Source organism: Centrocercus urophasianus, unplaced genomic scaffold, assembly GCF_019232065.1.
Source record: "Centrocercus urophasianus isolate 14NV4802_14NV808 unplaced genomic scaffold, USGS_Curo_1.0 seq_23, whole genome shotgun sequence".
Lineage (NCBI taxonomy): Eukaryota > Metazoa > Chordata > Aves > Galliformes > Phasianidae > Centrocercus > Centrocercus urophasianus.
The window spans coordinates 11,668,753-11,694,471 of NW_024884789.1; the positions used below are offsets into that span (position 1 = coordinate 11,668,753).

Genomic DNA, 25,719 nt, shown 5'->3' on the forward strand with positions numbered 1-25,719 from the left:
AACAGTTTTAAGATGCGTCTGTTTCTATATTCATCCTGATAAGTAGTGGTCCTCATTCTGTATACAGCATGTGCTCTCCAAAGCACATAACAAGGTACAAGTCAAATCTGATTTAAGTTCTGTCCTTAATTATACTGGCAAAATACCCTTAAATGAGTGATTTGTCCTGAAAAAAAAAAGGGAGGGGCGGGGGGAGGAGAAGGGATTTGAAAGAGGGAGGAAGCATAACAGGTATCCATGTATCAGAATGTGTGCAGGAAATGAATTTAACTTATGGAGGCTGATAGAGATATTCGTTACAATCTTAACTTCCCTGTGAACAGACTTCAAAGCAGACAGCCATATGCATAATTTTAACACTTCTGGTAATACACAAGCATAATGATCTTCAGTGTTAGCCTACACAAATTGTAATGTTATAATATTACTTGCTCTGTTAACTGGAATCACATAATTACTATAGCTAGCCAGATGGTAGTTGTCATCTTGTCTGAATCTTTGCTTTCTTTATCAACCTTGCAAAAATATTCATCTGATACATTCATATTAAAGATGAAGAATTCTGCTTCTGGCTAAAGGTTGTTGTAGTAGTAATTAGCATCCAAATCTTGAGGTACCATGGCATTTATTTTGTAAATGAACAAGCACTTCATGATAAAATTAGAGTGAAATTGGAAGTGTGTTCTACAAAAGATGACTAATTTGAAAGTCTATATTAAAGTCTGTTTTTATATTCAAACAGTGTAACAAAATTGTTAGGTATGTGTTTTGTGGATGCAGCTTTATGGTATTGTATATATATGTATATATAGTATTATATAATATATACAGTATGATATTATGTCTTGTGTGGCCAGTCCTTTTTAAATTCCTTTAACCCAGCAAGTGAAAGAACTCTTTCAGTCTCTTACTCTACTGTCATTTTTTTCTTCTGAACTACTGAAGTTTTTCTTACACTATACTTATAGAGAAGACAACCAACCCCAAATCCTGTTCATAGAAGTGCACTGTTAGATGTACGCTATAGGATTTAGTTTTTGCAGTGTTATAAGTTGTCATACTAGAACCTGAACCTTTTTTCCACTGAAATAAAGGTTAAAGGGAATTTACTGAAAGACAGCTACAACAGTACTTCTGAGATTATCCAGACAATGACATGCATTGATTTTTTATTTTATTTTGTTTTATTTAGTGGCAGGTCTGTTTTCTCTTCACGCTTTATTTTCCTGATAATTTTTTTCGACTCACTGGTCTCTGACTGGTTTGTTAAAAATATACTTTCATGTCTTGTAGTATGCATGGTGATACTTACTAACAGTATAGTCTGTCATGTTTTATGCCTAAATACACAAACTGTACGGTTTGTAGCCTCTAAGTTTTTATACTCTGTCCACTCTCTTTGCAAGTGGGTTCGTGCCTTTGGAGGTAGAATTGGAGAGTAAACGGGCTAGGTGACAGGGAACAATACCAGAACTGTTTAGTGGTGTGATTCAATTTTTGTTGAAAATTATTGCCTATTTTTTTAGTGACTTGTTTCATTCATCCATGTAGGCAAGAAAGGGAGGGTAGTAAGCAATCTGGACAATAAGAAGCATAGCTTGATAATATCATAGTGTCATTTCTCCAATCTAGTATTAAAAAAAAATTTAGAATCTTTTCATCTTGTAACACTTGAGGTAAGGTCAATTAAACATTGGTACGTAAATAATGTATGAGTGCACAAGAGTCCTATTGGATAGCCCTTGTCTGTGCTGCTAGTGGAAGAGAAAAAATATGCTATGGGCTGATTGCTTATGTATTATTTATTGCAACTTGGTTTTGGAGGCATACTGAAGTGAGAAATAGGATATGAGGGTGAGAGGAAACATGAGCAACATAGAAATAAACCTAGGATTTAAAGTTTTGTAAGGATATAGGAACATTGTAATTATGTGTGAATATTAATTTTAGAAAAGAATATCAGAAATATTTGTAAGTGGTCTGGTTTTCTGTGCACCATAATCAAGAAAAACCTTTTTTTTTTATTCATTCCAGTCTTGGCTTGTTACTTTCTCTCTTTTTAGTTTTTTCCCTATTAGTTTCTTTCATTCCATTCCTATTTTGTTCTCCTTATCTTTTGTAGATGCCTTAGATAAGTTTATCTCCTGATGAAACTATCATTTTGGCTAAGCTTCCTGACTCTTGCAAGTCACTTCCAATGACAATACAGACTTCTGTCTGTGAAGGGTGATTTACAACTAGTAGCTTCATGATCTTGTTGATGAAGATCTTGTTAATCATTTGGTGTCTGAACAGGTTTTAGTAAGCCTTTGGTCTAGAATTTTGTTTATTATTTTAAGATGGGTGAATGCATCCTACCCTATGCATACATATATTAGCAAGTCAGATTGCAGTGGCCAGGAACAGGAGTTGTCTTAAAACTGTATGACAGATGCTTTTCTTGTTGTTTTATAGGAAGAGATTTGCATTATCTTTTTTGGTCTCTTACTAGAAAACTGAATTTACAGAAATTAGGATCAATAAAATCCTCATTTTGTATAGAGAAGGGTGGTTACATTTTTCCTACTACCTTTGTAGAAGGAAATGTTAAGGCTTGAAACAAAACCACAGTGTGGTCATTTGGTTGCAGATTAAGAAAAGCTATCAGTAAAAGAAGTATGTAACTTATATACATTCCAAACTCTGGCAATTTCAACTACGCTATCTGGAAACGAGTGTATACTTTCTTATTTGGAAATATGAACAGTATGTATCTGATTATTTTCCCAAACAGTGTAGGCTTTAGAAAAATAATCTAGTCTCATCGTACTCTGTGCTTTTTTTTTCTTTTTCCTTTTCCATCTTACCTCCACTTATTTTTATTGTACTTGTGAAGGTACACACATTTATTATTAACTGACAATGTTAATGTATCAGTTTTGCTGTATGAATATGAATCTTGGATTTGGACTTCACAAGATCACTGCTGTGATTCACATGAAAATGAGTTAAAATACTGTTAATTGTTTGAACTTTTTGTGCGTGTTTTCTTGATTGTTTTGTTTGGTTTAAGAATAAAGTTTATTCTCAGTCAACTGATGTAGATTGTGTAGGAGAAGGCTTTCTAGTAGGATGGAGAAATTCTGGTTTGGTGTGTAAAATAACACAACAATCAATGCTAATAGAATGTGTTTATCTGTGTATATTATGCCAAAATGAGCTGCTAATTCTTTGACCAGCAGAAAGTTTAAGTACCATCAGTATTGTTGATACCATAGTGAATCAAATGTCGTTTGTGGGGGACTTTTGTCCATTTTACTCAGTCTTTTTTTGCTGTAACTGAAGTAACAGTTTGGAATCTTCAAAATCTTTCAGTTGCTCTGTTGTTATTACTTTCTCACCTCTTCAAGTATTTTGTTGCTTAAAAATATAAATATAAATAATAATATAACCTTGAGTTTATAACTATCCTGTTTAGTTAAAGGTGTTGAGATGCCACTGAAGACTTAGATGTAATTAAATCTAAACAAGCTGCATTGAGCTAATCTCCACTACCGTAAATCTTACAAGAACAGAAGATAATCTAACATTATTTTTACCAACTTTAGGATTGATGTAGATTGATTAGTATTTGTGAAATTTCCCTGCATTTTTATTTAAACTGATTCAAAATAAAATTTTTAAGAGCTCAGAGAAAATCTAAGCATAAATACCAGTTCAAGCATTTGTTTACATTGATTCTGCTGAGGAAATGAGGACAAATTAATATTTTATTATCCAGATTAAAAAATAGTTTCTCTTTTTCTCTAAAATATTTTAACTTTTCTTTTAGAGAAATGTATTTTAGAAGCAAAAAACTGCATACTTCTATAAAACAGTGGTAGGATAAAGGAATTTTGTTAAAACAACTGACTGAAAAGTATCTAGATGTATATTTTGAAAAAGTATAATGTCTTGGAAGTCATCAGTTCATAAATATGCTCAAACCTTTTTCTGACCTATTGAGAAAGCAGAATATTGCAATAAAGTGAAAAGCTGGAGAGGTTTTCTCTTTTGCTGCCTAAGAATTTTGACTACTTTCATGCAAGAGGTACCCAGCTTTCTCTTTATTCACATTTTCCAGGTGATCTGTAGAAAATCCACAGAATTTCTCTTTGTACCTGCCTTGATGTGCAGACAGTATTCAAAAGGTGGCTCGCATGATCAGAAATTTTGGTAAACTTAAAAATGAGGATAGAGTTTACTGATAAACATATGTGGGGTAAAAACAAGATGCATGTACACTTCTGAATTTTTACAAATTTATTTCCTGTACTGGCCTAGCATGAAGTTCTTATTCATTCTGCTTCAATTTTACTAATTTTCATGTTAAAATCCACAAAAATAACAGATTTTTCAGGAAGCCCTGAAAAATAGCCTTGTCTTCTATAGTTGTGTTGCTGATAGGGATGTTTATAAATGTCCTTGACACTCTCTAAAATTAAGTGAATGTTGTATAAAATATTAAATAGAGGAGGGAGGAAGAAAAAAGAGACCCTTGTAAATGGAGGACTAATCAAGTAGTAGCAGACAACAAGCTACCAACTGGTAGCTGGTAGCTTCTCTGCAGTTGACTAATGAAGATAGTTATATTTAAATTTTTTCTTTTTCTGGCTCTCCAATTTTGTTTACTCATACTGTGATTCCAAATACAGGGAAAACCATTTCAGCTGATGTTTTTACAGGACTAAAAGCACGTGAAGCATGCAAAGAATATTTTGAATTCTTTCAAATGTTTGAAACCTATTCCAGTTCAATATCTCCTACAACCTGTATAAACTTCTGTTCAATTAAGTTGCTACTGAGAACGTAGCCTGAAATTTTCTTACACGATGTAGTTTAATAATTCACAGATTTCTTCTACCCAAAGAATTATTCCCAAATATCACAGTGCAACTAAACATTATTTTCTATAATTTCTATCTTTACTCCATTTATCTTGTATGATAAACCGTATTAGCATTGAAGTAGTTCAAGTCTTTTTCTTCTCTCATTACTAGTTAAACAATGTTCCCACCAACAAATGAGCTTTCTTTGTCTTATGTCGGTAAACAAAAATGGTTGATGTCACCAACTTATTCTGCTGGTGCTTGTACATTCACTCACGTTTTCTGCCTCTACTAAGTCTTGAAATTATTCTGACTTATCTAAAGTTTTCCACTTGATTTCAAACTTTTAAGGGTCATTTTTTAGACATTTGAGACTATTTTTAAAACATTCTTAAACTAAGCTAGGAAGCGAATGCAAACACATAGGAGAAACAATCAACAACACCTATGAACGCCGTAGCCTGTGGAATGCACAAGATTGTTATATAGTATTCCAAGTCAAATATATTGTGAATATGTTGGCTGTGTAGAATAATCAATTCTATATCAATATATAATCAATACATAATATCAATATTATATCAATACATAATATCAATATTATATCAATACATAACTAGTGTTGATTTCATAGACTTGGTTCCTTTTACAGTTGTGATTTGTATTAAAAGAGATAAAATATTCCTTCTTATTTTTCACAGATTTTGTTTTACAATCCCTCTGCTTTTTGGATTTGGAAGAGTTCCTAAATGCACTCTGCATTTTACTGTAAGATCACTCTGACAAGAAGGAAAGCCCAGCTGAGGGCTTTCTTGTTTGAGAACACCAAATATTTAGAAACAGTAATATCATTCCACATATCACTATCAAGTAGTTCTTGACAAAGATTTATTCAAGAGATAAATTTGAGAAGTAAATAGATGTATCCAGTAGCTCTTTGAGGATAAGTGAAGACAAGAGCCATTGTAAGTCTAACGCAACTCTATTTCTAAACACCAGAGATGTTTTTAAATCATGTCTTCTTGTTTCAAATTTTCAGACCAGCTTGTTTGTAAAGACACAGATGCAGTTTTTATCTTCACCAAGCTGACCTCCTGTTTTTGCTCTCAATGTATATGCTAGTAATTTTTCTACATCACTGCTAGTAAAGTGCTAGCAGCAATTCTTCCATTTCTCCTGTCAACCAAGTTTTATTCAAGTGTGACCTTCTCTCTGTCAGACAAGCATCACTCATCTCATGTGATGTGTTAGCTTTAAGACTACCTTTCAAACATTGCACAGTATCTCTTCCTCAAATATACCTTTGCAATGCAGCATTCTCTAGGATCAGTTTCTGTAATATTCTGTTCTGTACTGATAATTTCAGCTTTTCATTACCGTATTTATTATATCAGCTTATCTTAATTTGTGTTATTATTTCAGACAACGTAGTGCACATCTTTTATTTTTGACACATCTTTTGCACATTTTTGCACATCTTTTATATTTTATTTGGACTTAGTTTTCATCATCAGTTTCCCTTTCTTAGCAGCTATATGCTACTTAGAATTGTCCAACTCAGACTATGCACTGCTTCTGACTGGGTGATTTTAGGCATGTTATTTCCACGGAACAGCTGTGTAGGTTTTTTTTAATCTATTTGAAGTATTTTGTCCAAAGGGTTTCCTTCCAGGAACAGCATAATTATCAGTCAGTTTGATGTTCTTGGAACAGTTTGCTAGAATTAAAGATTAAAATGTTACTTAAAAAGAATAATGAACTTTGTCATCTTCCAATTTAGTGTCATACAATTAAGCATAATTACAAGAGAGAAAAATTAAGATTGTATGCATAATAACATCTTGATCTTTCCTAATATTTTGATTTTTTTTTTTTGACCTTACTGCTGTTTTTGTGCTAGAGGGAGGAAGTTAAACTACATTTTTTGCAGTCATGAAAGTGTATTATGATATTCCACTGCTCAGAAAAGTGCAAAAATTAAATAATGCCAGAAGGCTTGAAGGATCAATATGACTTAAATAATAATATAATCTTTTATAATTACAAATAATAATAATCTTTTAAACATTTTTAATGGAATTATCGCTAAAGGCAAACTGATCAGGTTGTTGTCTTGGGTGTATGTTTGATTTTCTGATTGTCTCATAAAAGATGAGTTTTAGATTAGAAATAAGGAAAAAATATTTATAGTGAGGGTAGTTGATGCTGAAATAGTTAAACTAGAAATGTTGCAATTCAGATCACTTGTTAATTTGAAAACAATTGATTACTGGAAAGCTCAGCATTTATAAGATCTGTTTTTTTTCACACTGAGCTTGTATAGTAATTATGCAGCACTCAGACACTTTTTGAAAGTTTTACCTGACCTGCTTCAAACAGTGTAAACAGATGTACAGGCAGAATGACACTTGTGGCCTCTTTTGAAGGAAAGCCAAAAAGCTATTCTCACTTTTCCCTATCATGGGAATAGCTTACCACAATGGTACATTTTTAACAGAAGTCAGTATTTGGTGGAGATGCTGAAAATTATACAGCCTTTCAGTATTTTCTTATTGGCAGGATTTTAGCAAGTGATTATTCTGAATTTCTTGTTTACCCAAATCTTTGAGTCTGCTTGAGAAGCCTATGAAGTGATAGAGACAGAAGAAGGAATGAAGAATTAGAAGAGATTGAGAGGGTTAGTGATTGCAGTAGAGCTGTAGAGAATATTCTACCTCAGCAAGAATAGCGCCAGAAAATATGGATTGCAAAGTCTTCCTTAAGAGTATCCTCTCCTTTTTTTTTGTTGTTGTTGGTATCAGCTATTAGGAATGCTGCATAGATCTGTGATAACAGATCATGTATTCTCTGCTGCAGTTAGTGATATTTTCCCTTTTCTTCTTTGTGTTAATTAAATTGTTGACATTAGATAAATTTAAATGAAAAAGAGGGCATTGTAGCACTGCAGTACCCTTAACCAAAGTTAAAGTAGGTTTTTCCTCTCGTTACCTAATTTACCTAATTATTATTCAGTTTGAAACTGTTAGACTAACAGAAATATGAAGAAATGGTTTTTTGCCTTTTCTGTTTCACGTTTGTAAATGTAATTTTCACTAGTAAGTAGTTGGATGACCATTACTGCACAGTTGTATGTATATGGAATATACTAGGCAGAAATAGCGTATTTTGAAACTGTTACTCCCTGAATTTTATTTCTAAACTTGGTAAAATTCCCTGCATAAATAACAGAGTGTATAACAAGAAGTGTATATTTGGGTATATAGTGAATCTTCACATAAAACTTAGTATCAGTAGAGAGAAGCTAATTTAAATGAATTAAGAAACATCCCATAGGGTTAGCTAAATAAACCAGTGTCACACTGTTCTTAATACATTCATAAATTCTTTAATGTTTCTTGTTTGCCATGGGATGGGTAGGTGGAAGAGATGAGTTACATGAAGATAAGCTCTTTCAAGTAAATCACTGTCATTCTGCAGTATAATCGGAGATGTCTGCTTTCGTACCCTGAGACAAAAGTACATTCAGTGGTCTCTTACATAATCACAATTCACTTCCTATCTACATCAAAGAATGCTGCTGTCTGTTCTGGCAGTCTAATGACTACCAAAGTGAATTGCTTAGTGATTGCACACTTCTTAACTTGGTGCTCTCACACATAGAAAACATTTCCTTAGCTCAGGGTATGTTCAGAAGAAGCAATAAATGCTGAACTTTTCAGATCAATTTTATCTCTGAAGTTGCAGTCAATTCTCAAAATAAAATAAAAAGATGTCCTCAAAATTTGTTTTGAGGAACTTTGTGCCAGTTGCCTGCTTCACACAATTACTGTTGAAAAAGGAAATAGAAATGTATTTGAATTGAGAAATAAATACATCTTTTCTAAGTACCAACTGCAAAGAAGAACAAGTTAAAAAAACATTGTAGTACCTTGTTTCCCTTTCTAATTGTTGATTGTTACTCTCCTTCCTAGTTTTAGGAAAAAGCAAAATTAGGTTCCAGTAAAGGAAGTGTAGTGGATTTAGATGAAGCTGGCTGAAACCAAGGAGAGGTAAAGAAAATTTCCTATGTCCATCTCATGTTCCAAAACACAATATTCCATTTAATGTGGAATGCAAGTCTAAATATTTTTTTATTCTTAATATAACTTTCTGAACAAAAGCCATCTGAATTAAGCATAGAACTCATCATGATTCTTTAGGCAGCTGGTAACAAAATTTCTGCGAACTGCAAACTCCTTAAGCAACTGCAAATTATTTAAAAGTTCCCTTTTCCACACACAATCCTAAAATTTATTATGAGTCATTAAATATGAATATTTAGTTATTATTAGATATTTTAGGAGGAAAATACAGATTGCATGAACAAATAATGATGAGATTTATTACCTTCCAAGTGTCTAGAACTTCCTGTCTTCTGTCTAAAACTTCCCTCAGTCCCCAAATTTCTCTTCACCTTCTGCACCATGCCTTTTCTGAGTTTGAGAATTACTTCCTTTTCTCTGATTCACCTGTCCAGATGCTGTTCCAATGCTTTGATATATTTCTTCTTTTATTTAGTCCCCATAATCACATACCCCCTGCGCCCCCCCCCCCGGGCCCCCCCCCCCCCCAAAATACATTTTTCTAAAAAAAATAGAACTGAGAAATGATACTGTGTCCCCATTTGTATTTGGAAGAATGAATTTAGAAGGAACCACTTAATGGAAAGAAGATGCCATTTCTGCATAAAGAACTTACTCTATTTTTACTAAATTACGGAAGATTTTAATGCTAGTAATAGTTATAATTTAATATTCTTTATAATTTCATGTTGGTTTTTCTTTAAGACAGTAAGCAGTTCATTCTCTTAGACATGCTCTTTCTAAATGGTTTGCTCACAACAGATTTGAAAGAAAAGCTAATATCTGCAGGCAAGCATAAGAAAAGGCAAATTTTCTGGTGTCGCAATGGAGAAGGTCTGCTGCACAGTTAAATTTTCTGTGGGTTCATGTTTGGTGTTGGCACACTGATAATTTGTAGTAGCCTGATTTCACAATTTTTTTTTTTAATAACACAAAATCAGATATATCTATCTGGTAAAAACACATTTCCAACAACTAACATCCAGTTTCTATTCTGCCCATTCTTGTGTACATGCTAGCCTTGACCATAAATGTAGGCTTTTAGATTAGTAGCACTACAATAGGCAGTGCTGGTGGCACAACAGTGGCCTTTGATTTTGCTGGATTGTCAATGCTTTTAGGAGTATACACTTTCAAATCTGACAATACCTTTTAAATAAATATATATATGAATGTGTTGCTTCCTTAAGATAAATTGTTCTAAACCATAAAACGTGATGTGATTAACACAAAAATAATCATTATGTAACATATGTATTTTGGGGTATCTCCAAATATCTAAAAATAGTTGAACTATTTTGAGAGCCTGTAGAAAATATGTACTCTGCTTGTGGAAGAAAAATGGAAAGCTCAGTAAAGTGACAAAACAATGAGGTTTTGCATACGTACTGTTCTATCTAAACAGAAGAGACAATTTATTGATGGAATACTGTACATAAAAGCAATTTTAAATTTTCCTGTATTTCAAAATTGACAAGACAAAGTAAGGCGGTGCATCCCTGTCAATAGGTACTTTTTATGTGATAAGAAATATGAATGCCTCGCAATTTCTATTAAACAGTTCATATACGTCATATCTTAAACTTGCACTGTTGTAATTCTTATGCAGTAAATCATAGCCTTTTTCATGGTAATTTTTATATCATTAAATGAGTAGTCGTAGTAGAACAAAGTGAGATTCAGGAGATATGTATATCCTTTCAGAGAAAGTCTTTACTTAATTTTGAAAATAGAGCATCATTTTTTAACACTTTCAGAGTATTTGCTTATTGGTACTAAGCACATATATATACATTTTAAAAAGCTAAAATTGCTTTGGAGAGGTGAGATTACAGAGATCATATGTTCTTTATACAGTCCTGCAGTATCCAACAGTGTCAGCAGGTCTTAGCTGCAGAAAATATCTTTGAATTTCTTTACAATGTAGAGAGAGTGATTGGACTACACTGAACCAGCTGAACAAGGTGTTCATGCAGTTTGTTTCTGCAATCGCAGATTAAAACTATGACAGTTTTTTGTGGCATTAGATACTTTTTCAGAATCTGTTTTGTCTAACCTATATTTCCCTTCTCAATTCTCTTTCAGATAGCGGTTCTGTGGATGAAAAGGTTTAAAATCATGTATTTGTGATAGGGATCATGCATTTTGTTGATACGTGTTTGTGACTTAGCTGAGCTGTTTTGTTCCTTCATTGTGAATGCAGTTGTGAAATTTGCATGTTTTTTTCCATCTTTTCACTCTTTTGTTTTACTTTGAGTGTATTGCATTATGAGCAGGATATCCCTCACTGTTGTGCTTGTTGTAATTGTGAACATAGGGGTCTGCTACTGCCAAATATTATATCTGAGATTTTTGCCTCAAATTATCATTTATGCTGCTTACACTGTAAGACATGAAGAACAAGAATATTTGGGAAGTAATAGAAAATATTGCAGGTTCTCCCACTGTATGTCATTAAATGTTGAATGTGACTAAAACGTATTGAAAAGCAACAGTTAAAATAGCTTTGGCCTGGAGCTGACCCATCTAAACATATTTTCACAGTAGATGTTAATGTTTGTCACAGTTAAATTTTGTCCAAGACTGAGAGCAACTGAGTAACTGTGATTTTCTGCTTTTCTTTAAAGGCTCGGATAGTAAGTGGAAGTTCCTTGGATGCTTCCAAGCTATATGCAATCCAGGCATTTAGTGGGTAAGTACTATATGAATTTTTTTTATATCTGCAAAATAGTCTCATAACATCACTGTGATTTCTTAAGATTTGTTCTTACAAGAAAATTGTTTGTTTGTTTTAAATTCTCTGAAGTCAAAATAAATTAATGAAATAATTCAACTGCAGAGGTCTATTTGAGAACAAAGGTTTTTGCTTCTTTGCTTACAAAGCTGTAGATTGATTTTGTGTCCCCATTTCAGTAAATGGGCCGTAATGTAACAACATAGTCTAGTGTTTGAAATTTGAATGGAAAAATGAAAAAAAAGCTCTTTCAGTGGCTGAAAGAGAATGAATGTGACATGAACTTGCAAGCTTTTGTTGTCTCCAGAAAGAGTTATCTTGAAGTCAATCCTAGGGATCACTTCCTTCGTATTTGGCACACCTTTTTATCATTTAATTTGGAGGGGTGTGTGTGTGTGTGTAAACTTATTGATAAAATTTATCTAATTTATTTAACTATTTAAAAGAGATATTATGTTTATTGGTGTGCTGTTTGCTGCAGTTGTTATGTTACAAAGAGAACATGATGACATCACATCATAAATTATATAATTTATTTTTTTCACTTGAGCATCTTAAAGACTTAGTCAACGGAATTATACGACAGCATCTAGATACTCTGATGTGTTTCCACTTTGATTGCTATGGCTTTTTTTTCTCCTAAAAGTTCTTGATGGTGTTTATGTGCTTAATACAATTTGCAAGATGTGGTATAGTCATGGTAACTTTTGTACTTCTGACTAGATAACTTCGGGCAAGCCTAGGAGCACTGTCCAGTGGCTTAAATAGTTCTGCATAGCATGTCATATCTCCAAGCATTGCATTTTTACCTTTTCCAGACTGTAGAAACTTCTGGTGCCAGAGGTGACATTGTTCAGGATTAATGACTGAACTCGGTGCGAAAAAAATTTAAATACTGTGAGAGATAATTGCTGATTTTTTTGATTAACTTGCTTTTTGACATTGGAAAAAAGTTGTAGCATACTTTTTTGGCTTGCAAAATGCACAGCCTGTTTGCTTTCACTTTCCTCAGCTGCAGTTTTCTCATAAGGCTGGAGAGAAGTCTGTCACAATTAGAACTACAGATTTTCACCTTATATATTGTCCAGCATTATTTATTACTGTGCTAAAACTACTTCTCCTTTTCTAAGTACTGTACTATTCTGAATCCTCGCAGCTCCCTTCATTTCAAAAACAGAAAAATATAACAGAAAAAAAGCAAACCAATTTATGTGAATTTTTTTCCTGATTTCTAAATAAAAAGTTTTGGTATTCATATTCAAATGATATTGTCCATCAACAAGAAACTAGCAACATCAGAAACAGCTTTCTCTTGTTTAGACTACTGATTTGAAGACTTATTCATTAATGTATTAGCCTTGAAAACATTTACTAAAACTCACTCTGTGTCAGTGTTCATCTAATTCTTGCAATAGGATGTTCCATGGCTTTTAAGAGATTGCAGTTATGACAGCAAATCGTGATGCTAAACTTTCAGTTTGATATATGTCTGTATATCTGGTGGCTTCTTTGTTGAAGCATCACACAAGCAGCTTGTGATATTTGTTACAAGTTTTTTCTTTTCATGTCAACAGAAAAAGGTATATCTTTTTTTTTTTGCTATCCCACATCACTTTTTTTTTTCACTTGTTAGCCTCTGATTGGAGTAACTGAGGATATGAGGCACTACAAAAAGTATTATACCTCACTAATGAGAAGCAGGAATCTTACATCTTGACTAAAGTAAGCTGTGGCTTAGTTAAACTAAGGCAATTTGAAGCATTAGTTTGTAGGCCTAGCAAAAATGTTTTAGTCTGAAAAAAAATATTGCTGCATATTACTTTCTGCAGTTGGTTCTGAGAAGTTTGATGTGTAAGTCAAAGCATAGCTTTGAGAACTGGAAGGAGAATATTTACTACCAAAACCAGTTCAAATTAAGGGAACAGAACTGAGAAACTGTCATTTATAGATAATTTAATCAATGCTGTTCAGTGCAGAATTGTTTGTTACATCCAATGCTACAGTTCAAGAATGAGTAGAAATGGTGCTGTTTTGTTTCCCTGTGAAAAAAATCAGATGAAAATTGTAATAACAAAGCTGGTTCCTAACTGTCTTGGATTTCTTGTCCATGCTTTTTAATGTCCCAGTTTAATCACTGCATGTGATTGGACTTCCATTGCTTAAGATGTTAATTGTTTCTTAATATAACCAAAACCTTAATGAGAAAAAGTTCTATTTCATATGAACTTTCATTGTTTTTTCTTCTATAAGCCACTTCTAGTTACTGTATTGCTTTTTATATATTGCCCCCTACATGAGCTAACTTAATAAGAATTAGCTCGTTCTCTCATGTTGCTTGCAACCTGCAAAAATGGTTTTTCCTTGTTCTTTGTTGGTTTAAAGGTTTGACACCTTGTTACTATGTAGATTAGGAATGGCGTTTCATAAGCAGACTGTCAGTGCAGATACTGACAATGAAACATTGATTTTATGGCTGCAGAAAGCTCTGTGACCATGCAGTTTAGCTGTGTGTTCCATTTTCTATTGCCAGTTACTTAATTTATTCGGGCAACTGTAATTATGTTGTAGGACCTAGAAAACTAATGTACAAGAATGTATAGAATCTGTATTCTAAAGTATGTTGTACATTTGTAAAGCTAGTGAAAGGACAAATATCCATCTTGTATGTATGACCTTCTGTCATTGACATGGACTTTTAAACATAAATTGTTTTGTTTTTATTCACTCTGTTTCATTCGTAGTGAAAAAGTTCAAACTATGAATCCTCTGAGGATAAAGTGTGTCAGTTTCTTGTGTAGGCATCCTGTAACCAGAGCATAGGACCCCTTCAAATGACTGACAGTAGCTCTATACTAGATCACGTTCTTAGATTAAACTTTGCATCTTCTTCTGATAAAAATTTAGACTGGGCCTTTACTCCTTCTGCAAACCTATTTCATCAGGCCCCCTGAAAATGATGATAGAATTTTCATTTAACTTCTCATTCAGGAGAAGAGTCACTGCAGTGGCTCTCTTTTAATTACACTTCCCATTCTACTCCTGCATTGAAAAATTAATCCTAAATGCTAGCATCCCTCAACCTGTTCACTGCTAGCATAACTGGCTGTAGCCTTAGCTGTAATTCGTTTTTTTCCTTCCCACTGACTTCAGCCAGAAAAGTGAAGTGAGGGGAGATGGTAATGTCAGAGGGTGATCGTTTTACCAGATGGCCTAATTCATTCTGAAATTTGCTAATGGTGCACAGATGATTCTGCATATGAATGGTTACTCTTCTCCTTCAGTAATGTGTTGGCTATGGCAACACTTGCTATGCACTATGCTTGCATTTTCTGGCAAACCCAAATAAATTATAAAAGTTAGATATAAGACTTTGTTAGATTACACTTTGTCTCACAGCAATGAAAGAACGAGATAATTTTGTGGGGTCAATATGAACTCATGGCATAATTATGGTTAAAGTACACACAGAAATAAAAGCTAAGAAGTACACATAATCACCTTTTCAACACTGGAAACTGAAACCAGTGGAAGTTGTTAGAATCTCAACTTTTTTTTATGATCTTTACTATGCAATGGCTAAATGTTGGGCAAAGAAGAAACAGAAAAAGTTGTCGTCTGATATTCATTCTTATGCTCTGTGTTTGTCTTGTCACTGATTCATTGCTTAAAATGTAGATATTTTCCTTTCAAAATTGCTTTTCCCTAAGTTCAGGGTAGTTTCTTGAGTCTTTTAATAGTATTCAGATATGAAGTATACTCTTATAATTTCTTAAATATATGCAACTCTCTGACATTCCCATATTTAAGAAATTATAAGAGTTGCAAAGAAATTGCAGAACCTGTTGATAGAATACATATACTTCTGGTAGCTGCAGTACTGCACCAGTGCTGTCGGAGGAGATGGTGAAGTTCCTCCTACACTAAAACATCTTTAGTATTTTTCAGATGAAAATGGAACTGATTGTTTGAAATAATTTTTAGAAATAATGAGGTGTGAATATCTTCACCATTTTTAACTTTTATGCAAATATTTTCAACATTGCATAGGTGCACAGAAAGGAAATCAGATGCAGATATTTTTGCTTAGCTGAATTTGAGAAATCGTAATGAAAAGATTAGCAGAGGGAGAAAAAATACAGAGTGGGGAGAAAAGCAAGTGATTTAAAGAGAAGAGGATTTGAATTATGGCAAATTGATGACTGATTAAGCATGAATTACACCACTCATAACAAAATCTCCTTGTCCTATGAAACCATCAGTCTTGATTCTGTCAAGTCACATTATCATTCTTACTGTTCCCTCAAAGTCTGTGTCATCTGTTTCTTACTTTGGCATCAGCAGCATTCTTAATTCAGACATAATTTTTTCTCCTGGGAAATACTATTATTCATTATTGAATTTCAAGCATTTCTTTTCTTTGCTATAGGCTAGTCCTTAGTGATCAGTAAAGGAAGTTCAGTAAGGGACTTGGTTTTAATCAGGTTTTGTGTTACAGAGCAGAATAAGAGATGGGAGTGAATTTAGAGCCATTTCTTCTCCAAAGTAGCCTTTTCTGGCATAAGAATGAATAAAACTCATCATGTGCATAAAGCATTGGCAAATAATAGAGCCCTGAGAATCTCATGTACGTTCAATTTTCACAACTTCAGAATGTTCTTTTAATTGCCTCATGCTTCTGCTGAGATTTATGGATGTGTCTGGAAGGTGAATTTGGGGGGATCTACCTTGATCTTTATGTTCTTAAGAGGAAAGAAAGTAAGATGTAAGAAAACTAGAGCAAAGACTGCAATTTTTAGGTATTAATAAATAAAATGCATAAAGAATAATAAGAAAAAAAAAAATCAACAGAGATTCTCTCTATTGGTTCTGCAAATACATAGGTAAGAATTCTACTAATCTTCCATGCAGACTTAGTACCTGTTTGACACGTTATCTATGTAGGTCACACTGAAAGTAATGCCTCCTATTTATTTCCATGGAAACTACAACTGGTACAAAGAGAATAATAACACGGTTTGATAGAGCAAATTCTTAGCTACAAGACACTATTCTTTTACCAGTCACAACCGCTAGCTCATATGGACAGATGAGCTGACTGGGGCGCTCTTAATTTCTTGGTGTGACAGCTGTGCATGGCTGTCAAGAACATGGCTTGTTTTTCACATTGTCACCACTGATGAAATGCACCACACGCTGCCTCGCCATGCTCACATCCACTGTTTCATCTCCATAAACATTCAGCAAGTATAAATGAATGTCAGTGAGTCCCAATTTTTTCTGCATGAAGGAATTCATTTCCACTCCTTTGCTTCCTCTGCACTTCCACGTTACACACCGTTCTGTCAGACTGTCCCTCGGCTGTCATTTGCCTCACAGCAACAAAGGGTGGGAAGGTTCAACCTCTACTGCCATACCACCACCATCTGCCTCTGATGTCACGAGTCAACATAACAAAATAAGAGACATTTCAGAGCAACCCTTGAATGTCTTCTGCTTAGTGACGTATTTTTTCAAAGATAATTAAAACAAGTTTGGTATTGTACAGGCACTGTATGTCATATTTTTAACTATAGCTCTTCTTTTTTATAGTTTTAGCCTGTTTCTCTTTGTTTTAAACATTGCCCTTGCACTTGCCTTCAGCATAATCTTTACTGGCTAGCAAGCATTTACTTAAAGATGGGTATTTTGTTCCCTCAAGGTGATACACATCTTTGCACTAGCAGACAATAACTTGCATGTTCCTGTATGCTGTCAGGGTTATTTTTCTTCTACTCAATTCGAGGGTCATAGATGGAAATTAGAATTAGAGACTGCTTCTCTGGGATTTCAGTCATAATAATTCTTTAGGGTAAAAGTAAATAGCTTTAAAATCCCATAATCTTCTGTGCTCCCTATGACTCCAGAAATTGTTATTTCTTCACTAAAATTATGAAATATTAAGCATATGCCTGGTTCTAACAAATGCTGGTTTCCAAGGAAATGAGTTTGCATTCATTTTCACTGTCAGTGAAGTTCCTCTTACCAACTGACTGTTTGATCTTTATAATACATATTACTGTATCCCAGCTGAATCAAGATATTCAGATGAATGTCACTTAGAATAGAATTGCTTCATATTATTTTCTGTATGGGTTACGGATATTAAAGTAAAAAAGTGAGAATTTCTATTTCTGAGAACCATTTAGTAAATACAAGGTGAATCAAAATGCTACATCGAGATGATGTGGGGTGTGGTTCCAGGCCTCCCAGTTCACCCAAAGCTGCTTCTAGACAATTAAATGTATCAAGTATACTACAGAGGATAACATACAGAGATACAGTTTCCAATTATAGTCTAGTAGCTGATTTCTCTGTTTATATGTTCTGAAAGGAAAATACATTTGAGCAAATTCTCATCAACGAAAAATGTTATCTGTTTACATAAACATACATACATATCATCTGTCATCATCTTCCCCCAGACAGGCTACTTACCAGTTACACAACAGAAGGTATTACGTGTTTCACTACCAGGATGTGTATCTGTATAAAATTGCCAGTCTCGGAGAAAAAATCAGATTTTATTGGAAGATACTGTTTTCATCAGAGTTCATTTTAGGTGCTTTGATTATAGCTTTCCAGTCCTATGTTTATCAGCAATAAAGAAGAAAGAATAATTTCACTTGAATGAACAGCGTGGACCTGATGAAAGCTGGCAGCATCAGACTTAAATGGGATATTGTTGTTGCTGCTGTGACTAAGTGAAAAGGATTTATTCTAATGTTTTAAAGTCATTCACGTGACTGACTTTAGCCTCTATCACAATCTTATTGAAAGCTTTTATCTCTGGGGAAATTTTTTCTTCATAACCTAAGTACAGATAGGCATGATCTAATTTCTTTTAAAATGTCATGTGACACCAAGAATAAGGCAGATCCAGTTCCTTCCAAAATCTTACTCCAGAACTGCACTCTGCTTCCATTAAAAATGTATTTATGCTTTTCTCTACTCTTCATACTCTTGTCCCTTGGGTGGCATTTTGGACTTCAGAATTCTCCAGCTTCCAATTTAGTTTAATAAAAATAATAATAATAGTAGTAAAGAAAAAATATTATGTCCAAGTAGGAGAACCTTGGGTTGGTAAGACTAGAATAATCAGTTTTTGTTGTCCTGTGTCTGGTGGATTTGAAGTGAAACCAGTTGATTGCATAGAAAGTTAGCTTAACTGATGATTATTGGTGTGAGCTGAATGCATTGCTGTGTTTTGAACAATATGTAAGAAAGGGGAAATGGTTCCACATTAAAGACTGTGAAGCAATAGCTCAGGTAGAAGATATTAATCCACTGCAAGGCCATTGGTAGGAAGGCATCTGGTGGTCATCCATTCCTTACTGCACTGTTGACCAATAATGTGACCTTCTAACACCAAAATATGACTAAAACGGTACAACTTCAGCCTTGGTTCCCTTATAAGGCAAATAGATATATTTTCTAATCACCAGGCTACTTTAAAACAAAAACTTAAGTTCTTGTGATGAACTATTACAAATACTAACAACAATTTAGAGCAGAACTCTTCTGAAAGAACATTCTGAATTCTCTTCTGGTTATAGGGTTCTCAATAAGATAAGTGGCTGACAATTTTGTCAACTATTTGTTAGTGTTGGGGAAATTATTGGTCTCTCTTTTGTAAAGACTGCTTGCTAAAAATTAATGTTCATAAGAATTACCAGTTTCCAGCTATAGGAAGTAATCTAATTTTAACTATGCACACTGATACTGTATGCACAACTTAAGAATGTAAGCATTTAAGCTCTAGATTTTTATTCACATTTTCATTCTCCTACAGATCTGGCCGTGGACTATATGGAATTGACAGTATGCCAGACCTTCGCAGAAAGAAATCTTTCCCCATTGTTCGAGATGTGGTAAGTGACTTCTGATAACATGAAAGTGTCCATTCTTTTTTCTCTTTGTCTAGATCTTACTTTTAATTACTGTTGTGTGAGGTGCATATCTGTCTACAATTGATTGGTTTTTTTGGGAAGAACTATCTTGAGAGAATGGATTGAGACTAGGAAAAGTCAATGTTATGTTTGTTATACTGTAGTCTGAGTACTGTATACTGTAGTTGTTAGACTGTAGTCTTGAGTATCTCAGTGAATGTTCAAGTAATGCTTGTGGAGTCATGCAATGTGCATGTTTTGAAATAATAACTAATTTTAACGTTGAACTAGCTTATGTGAAAAGGCTGTTCTTGAGTGCTTGAGCTACTGACTGATTGATTTATTATGATACTGAAAGAGGAAAAACATTCTTAAAACATAACACTGACTTCAATATGAATGTTTTAAAGACGTTTTCAGTGCAAGATGGATATGTTATTTTAGCAGTCACTGTAGGCAATAATGATCTAGGCAAATACATTTCAGAAAGTAGAAAGGAATGGAAGTTGCTTTAGGATTTATTTTGACTTATAGTCTAAACAAAATTTAGTAATATCTCTCTGAGCTGAAGAACTTTAAGTGCCATTCACATTTCCTTTTTTGATTTTCTGAAGTACAGAATTCATAATTCCATAAAATAAATATTTAGTCTCTGCAGCAGCCAGCTCTCAAACCAGTTACTCATGGTAGAGAAACGAAGGAGAGTCAGCTAAAGTAAATTACAAATGTTTGTCTTCATCCTTTCCCAAGTTTTTTCTCAGTCTCTCAGTTAATCTGCTCTGAGATATCATACAATCTGCAAGACAACAAGAAAGCATAGCAACAGTCTTAGAGTAGAAGTCTTTCTGAAATCAATCGAAAGTTAAAATTTGTGGCATAGCAGAGCCTGTAATCATTGAAACCATCTTTTTTACAGTGGCTGCTATACTGCAAGTTGTGTTACACAAGTGTAATCTACAGCTGCATTGGAATGCATTTATAAGTAATATCTTTATAAATAAATAAAGCACTTTGCTTTATTTTTAATTGTTGGAAGTATTTATAGAAATTTTTCTCATTATGAGCTAGGGTATCAGAATCTTGAATATCCTTGTCTTTGAAAAACGTAATCGAAAACATCAAAATGGAATTTAAAAATGGCATTGCGTAAAAATGGAATAAAACTTGCATTTGATTGTTCTAATATAATTACAGATACTGTTTACTGTTTTGGTGTCCAGTCATTCAAGGATAATTATTCCTGGAGAAATTCCATCTTGTAATTCTGACTGGAAGTAAGATTCGTAAAACTGCAACTTATTCTGGAATTCAATAATTATGAACATATAATTGCCTTTTAACAATGTGTTATCTAGCTGTATGTTATTTTAAAACAGCAACTCATAGTACATCTCAGTTTTTGCTGCTGTAAATCTAAAATAAGTTTCTCATAACTAGGTAAACTTATTTCAGATCTAGGGTGAAATATTGAGATATTATTTATATTTGAAAATACATGCATTACAAGCAAACTCCTTTTCAGCTTTGACGTTTCATTAGTTTTATTTGAAAATAATTCATTTAATTTAGTAAATTAATTCTTGAGTCTTTCTAGGATGTGATACACTGTAAATGGTCTTTATGTTCACTTACAACTATTTCAGAGACATAAAAATAATACTGCTTGAAATGAGTGCTATTCTCTTCTGACAGTGAATGGAATAGATATCATTTCATATTTTATAATAAATCAGGCAAATTATTAATGTTCTCTTATTTCTTTCCTATCGTGTCTGGATTTTTCAGGCTATGGTAAGTGCTTTTATACTGATAAATATTCTAACATATAATAGGTCTCAGGAATTTCATGCATGTCCTTCTTTATGCTGGCCATTTATTGCAAAATAGAGAACCTATTTTTTTAAGACCAAGCATTTAATCCAAGTAAAATTATGTCTTATGTAGATGTCTTGTCCTCCACATCATATGTGCTAAAATTAGTAGGTAAAGTTCACATTTATCTATGTAATCCAAATATGCTTTCTGATAACGTAGGAAGATTGTTTGAAACCCAGTCATGTCCCTCTGGAACTGAACAACGTTATTGAATGGCTAGAGGTTAGAAGTGTTCCCTAATTTGTAATACTTTTGTTTCAATCCATTGGATTATTTGTTCTCTCTTGTAAAATATATATTTCCCACCAGAGATAGACTCTTAAGTGTTATGGCTTAATTTAGTCTGACAACTAATTAATTGCACCATGGAAATATTTTTTTTCCATTGACTTTTGTGTCTGTAAAGGTCCCTCCTTTTTCTCCTATTCCCTTTGCACTTTCTGTTCCTCTGCATAGTTTCCACGTTCTCAGCATATTATCTACGTTTTCAAAATAGTGTACAATTTCTTAAGACAATATCTTCTGCTCCTGCCTGCCTTTCCAAATAATGGAATCTAGATCTTTAGGGAAATGAACTTCCTCTACTTGCTCAAACAGACACAGTTATGAAATAGTGCTGCTTTTAAATGTTGAAAATGGAGTTTTGTGACACTCTTCTCCAGTGGATAGCTTCTGCTTTACATTAAAAAAGAAAAAGAAAAACAGTATTTGTAAAGCATTATCAAATATTTTGTTGCAAGTATGTTGATTCTTGGTGCAAGTGATCTATAGATTCTGTTGAAGAAAAAGCTCGTGAAGGAAAAGATGAGCAGCAAAATTGAAATCAATTTCAGAAACAGAGGAATGAGTTTTGCATGGCACAGCCTACATATGTGAATAGCTGAAGAATGTTAGCTTGCCTTCTTCTTCCTCCCTGTTACTTCAGCTTTTCAAAACTCAGCTTTCTTCTATTTAGTCAAGACAGGCGGCTCTTTTTTCACCCACACAATTTTCATTTAACACTTAATTGTAGCTTTAGTCTAATCTTCTCGTGCTTATAGTTACAATTTTCAAAGAATTTGGTAGAATGATTTCTAGTCTATTAATTTATTTATTTAATCTGCAAAGGCAAATTTAGAGGTAATACATAAGATAGTGTAGTTACAAGTTTTTAGGAGGCGTAAAATTCATGAGCGCAAAGAGGAGCATAAGCTATTTTAAATTCTGTAGCAGGGATTTGTAAGAACATAAAAATTAAATAGATTATGTTCTCTTTTATAACCACCTTATTGTTTTGGGTTATTTGATCATTGGGTTTTTTCCTTTATATATTTCTGGCAATATTCTCATGATGAAATAGTACCTACATAGACATTTTTTACTCTGTTTAACTCAAATTATCATATATTGATAGACATGAGACATGGTATCTGAACCATTTGATGGGGTTAGCAACTGTAAACTGCTGGACCAGTGTTATCTCCTTTCAAAGGAAAATAGTGTTTCTGACCCTTTTCTTCTGACATTCTGGCAATTTGGCCCTCTTCCCTCAAGGCTTGAAATGACTAGCTTCAGGAACCTTTAATCCTTGCTTGTATTTGGGGGAGGGTATGGTGGAATATATATTTTTTGGTACATTCTGTATCTGTCACCTTATTTCCCACAAGTGAATCTGGCAGCATCTTTCCATCCCTCTTTGGAAAATAGTCTCTTCTTGTTTCATCGCCTGTTTAAGAAAAGTCACCTAGCTATCTCAGTTTTGTACTTTAGCTGTTGATTTATTACCACCTAAAGCATTTGAGAACAGAAACATTTTGTGTGCCTTCTCTTAAAGATGTATTTAATTCTGACAGAGATGTATAAATAGAAACAATCCCTTTTTAATCCATAATGGCTGTTAACTTTTCTGCTTTCTCACAAATCCTCTATCTTCTTTTATGCCCCAGCATTACAAACTTCATTAAGAACAACCTATTAATCTGTTTGTGTATAGGACATACAGGACACTGTACTGTGATTTTAGGCACACTTCGATTAAAGAGTAAAACTGTGAGTTACATGATTCCAGGCACAGCTCTTGGAGATTGAGACCTCACAGACATGTGAAAGGATCAAAATTACTTCCCTAATTTGAGTATTTTCTTACAGAAAAATAGCATGTAACTGTTGCTGTGTTGCTGGCTCACATACATTAACAGATAGATTGCTGAGAGCACACCATAGTATGATTCACTGCTCTATATTCAAGATTAATGTTCTTATGCCTCTTATATTCCTGCCCTGATATGTAGTCCACACTGTCCTATAGCCCCTAGAATGGGTATCACTGTGTTTTTAGAACTAAAAGGATCAAATCACTTTCTGAGTGTACGGGATATGAATATTAGAGATAAAAACCGTAGAAGCAATATACTTCAGGGAAGTAAATATAGATGGCTACTTTCCAAGACTTCAAGAAGAAACACATGCTTCAAGAGGGTTGGGGAGATAGTTATCTTTAATATTAGTCATTATTTTTAACCCTAACTTCTAATCATTATAAAAGTTTTCTTTTCTTCTTGATGATCCTGTTCTGCTTGAGTTCATCGCTTTGATATCTAGGTACTGTAGAGTTTGGTATTGTCACAGAAAGTCTGAAAAAGCAAGGTGAGAGTTTTCTCTCCTGTAATTTTTTTGATCTTGCTGGCCCAAACTGATAAGATTTGCCATATTTGCAGAAATAAAATCAAGAGATGGACATACAAGCAGAATTCTTTAGTCCTTAAGAATGATCTGGCTAAAGTGATAATAATTTAATAATTTAATATCATAGGTTTAGTTAACCCATTAACAGTTTAGCAGAAAAAAGGTGTTCTACACATGCCATATTAATCATAATAGGACAACAAGGTTATAATCTTTGTACCAGAAATGAACTGGCAGATATTAATATACTTGTCTTGTGATCAAGGGAATAGAGTCAGAGCCTTTTTCCTCCTAAATTTAAGTTAGTTAAAGTTAGTTAAAGTTAACTAACTTAACTTTAGTTAAGTTTCTGCTAAACTGAACTAAACCTATGAAGAAATAACCAGAGTATTTCTTCGGATACCTACTCAGAGCACTGAATGAATGAATGTGCCTATGAGGAAAAAAGTTTTAGGTTTCATTAAGACTTTTTTATTTAAGGCAGATAGAAATTTATACATATCTATGCTGTTTAAAAAAAGTGCTGACTGAATTACAAGATATTATCTGGAGTGACAACCTGAAATGTAACACTTGCAAAATGATCTCCCATGTTGCTGCAAGCACAGTTTCCAAATTAGGGCAGGATGCCTATCTTTTTACTTGACTTGACTGGTAAAGCAGAAAAAGTGACAGCCTGTGATTTAGGGGGAAAAAAAAAAAAAAAAAAAAAACGGAGTCAGAAACCCTGTATAGCAGGTTAACAGGTTTTATATTAGAACTGGCAGCTCAGCTAGGCACTGCTGAAAGAAACAGTGATGATGTGAAGCACGCTTCCACTGTGTACTGAAAACTCAGAAGTTGTGCACTACAAACATTAGCTAAAAGTGTCTGTAACTCCTGCAGTTATGCTTAAATATGATTAGTTTAGCATAATCTAATCTGCTTACTTTTCATTAGATTCCAAAGTTTATGTTGCAGTATAATTTTTAACTGTTTTTCATTTGCTTTTTGCAGACGCTTGCAGCTCGAAAATCTGGTATTTCTATGGCCATGCTCATCCGGACATCAATAAACAATGAGGAAATGGTAAGTGCTTTCAGTGGCAGATTTAATTCATTGAAACAATGGAGGTGTTTTTGATCAGAGCTTCTTAGAAATTATTTCATTCTTAAACAGGGTAAAACTGCATGCATGTGCATTTCCTTAATTGTGCATGGACTTCTGGGGACCTTAATGGCACAAAGCTGCACCAATGGAGTTTCAGATTGACCATTAGGAAAAAGTTGCTTATTTTGAAGGTAGTCAAACACTGGAGCAGGATTTTGAGAGAGGTGGTTGTGTTCAACCACGCCTGTGTTCAAAAGTCATTTGAATAATGCACTTGATAACATGCTTTAATGTTTAGATATCCCTAAAGAAGTTGGGAAGTTGGACTAGAAGGACTTTGAAGGTTCTCTACAACTGAATTTTTCTATTCTATTTACTATCTGATCCACTGTGACAGAAATTGATTGTCGTTTGTCAATTTGTCTTCTGCAAATGCCCCCATATGCTGCGATATTTGCATTTCC

At 33.7% G+C, this 25,719-nt stretch overlaps 1 protein-coding gene across 4 annotated transcripts in view; it reads left to right on the plus strand.

Annotated features, from left to right (window-relative positions):
• Window positions 1–25,719, plus strand: part of UNC13C (unc-13 homolog C) — a 165,428-nt gene that overhangs the window by 48,133 nt on the left and 91,576 nt on the right. Inside the window, exons 2-6 of one of the 4 annotated variants that reach the window (XM_042824604.1) lie at window positions 11,054–11,076; window positions 11,596–11,660; window positions 19,531–19,609; window positions 21,413–21,418; window positions 25,163–25,234. In XM_042824604.1, coding sequence (XP_042680538.1) covers window positions 11,054–11,076; window positions 11,596–11,660; window positions 19,531–19,609; window positions 21,413–21,418; window positions 25,163–25,234 — 245 coding nt within the window. The remainder of the gene's footprint in view (window positions 1–11,053; window positions 11,077–11,595; window positions 11,661–19,530; window positions 19,610–21,412; window positions 21,419–25,162; window positions 25,235–25,719) is intronic. The other 3 variants (XM_042824602.1, XM_042824605.1, XM_042824603.1) reach the window with 3 other exon arrangements.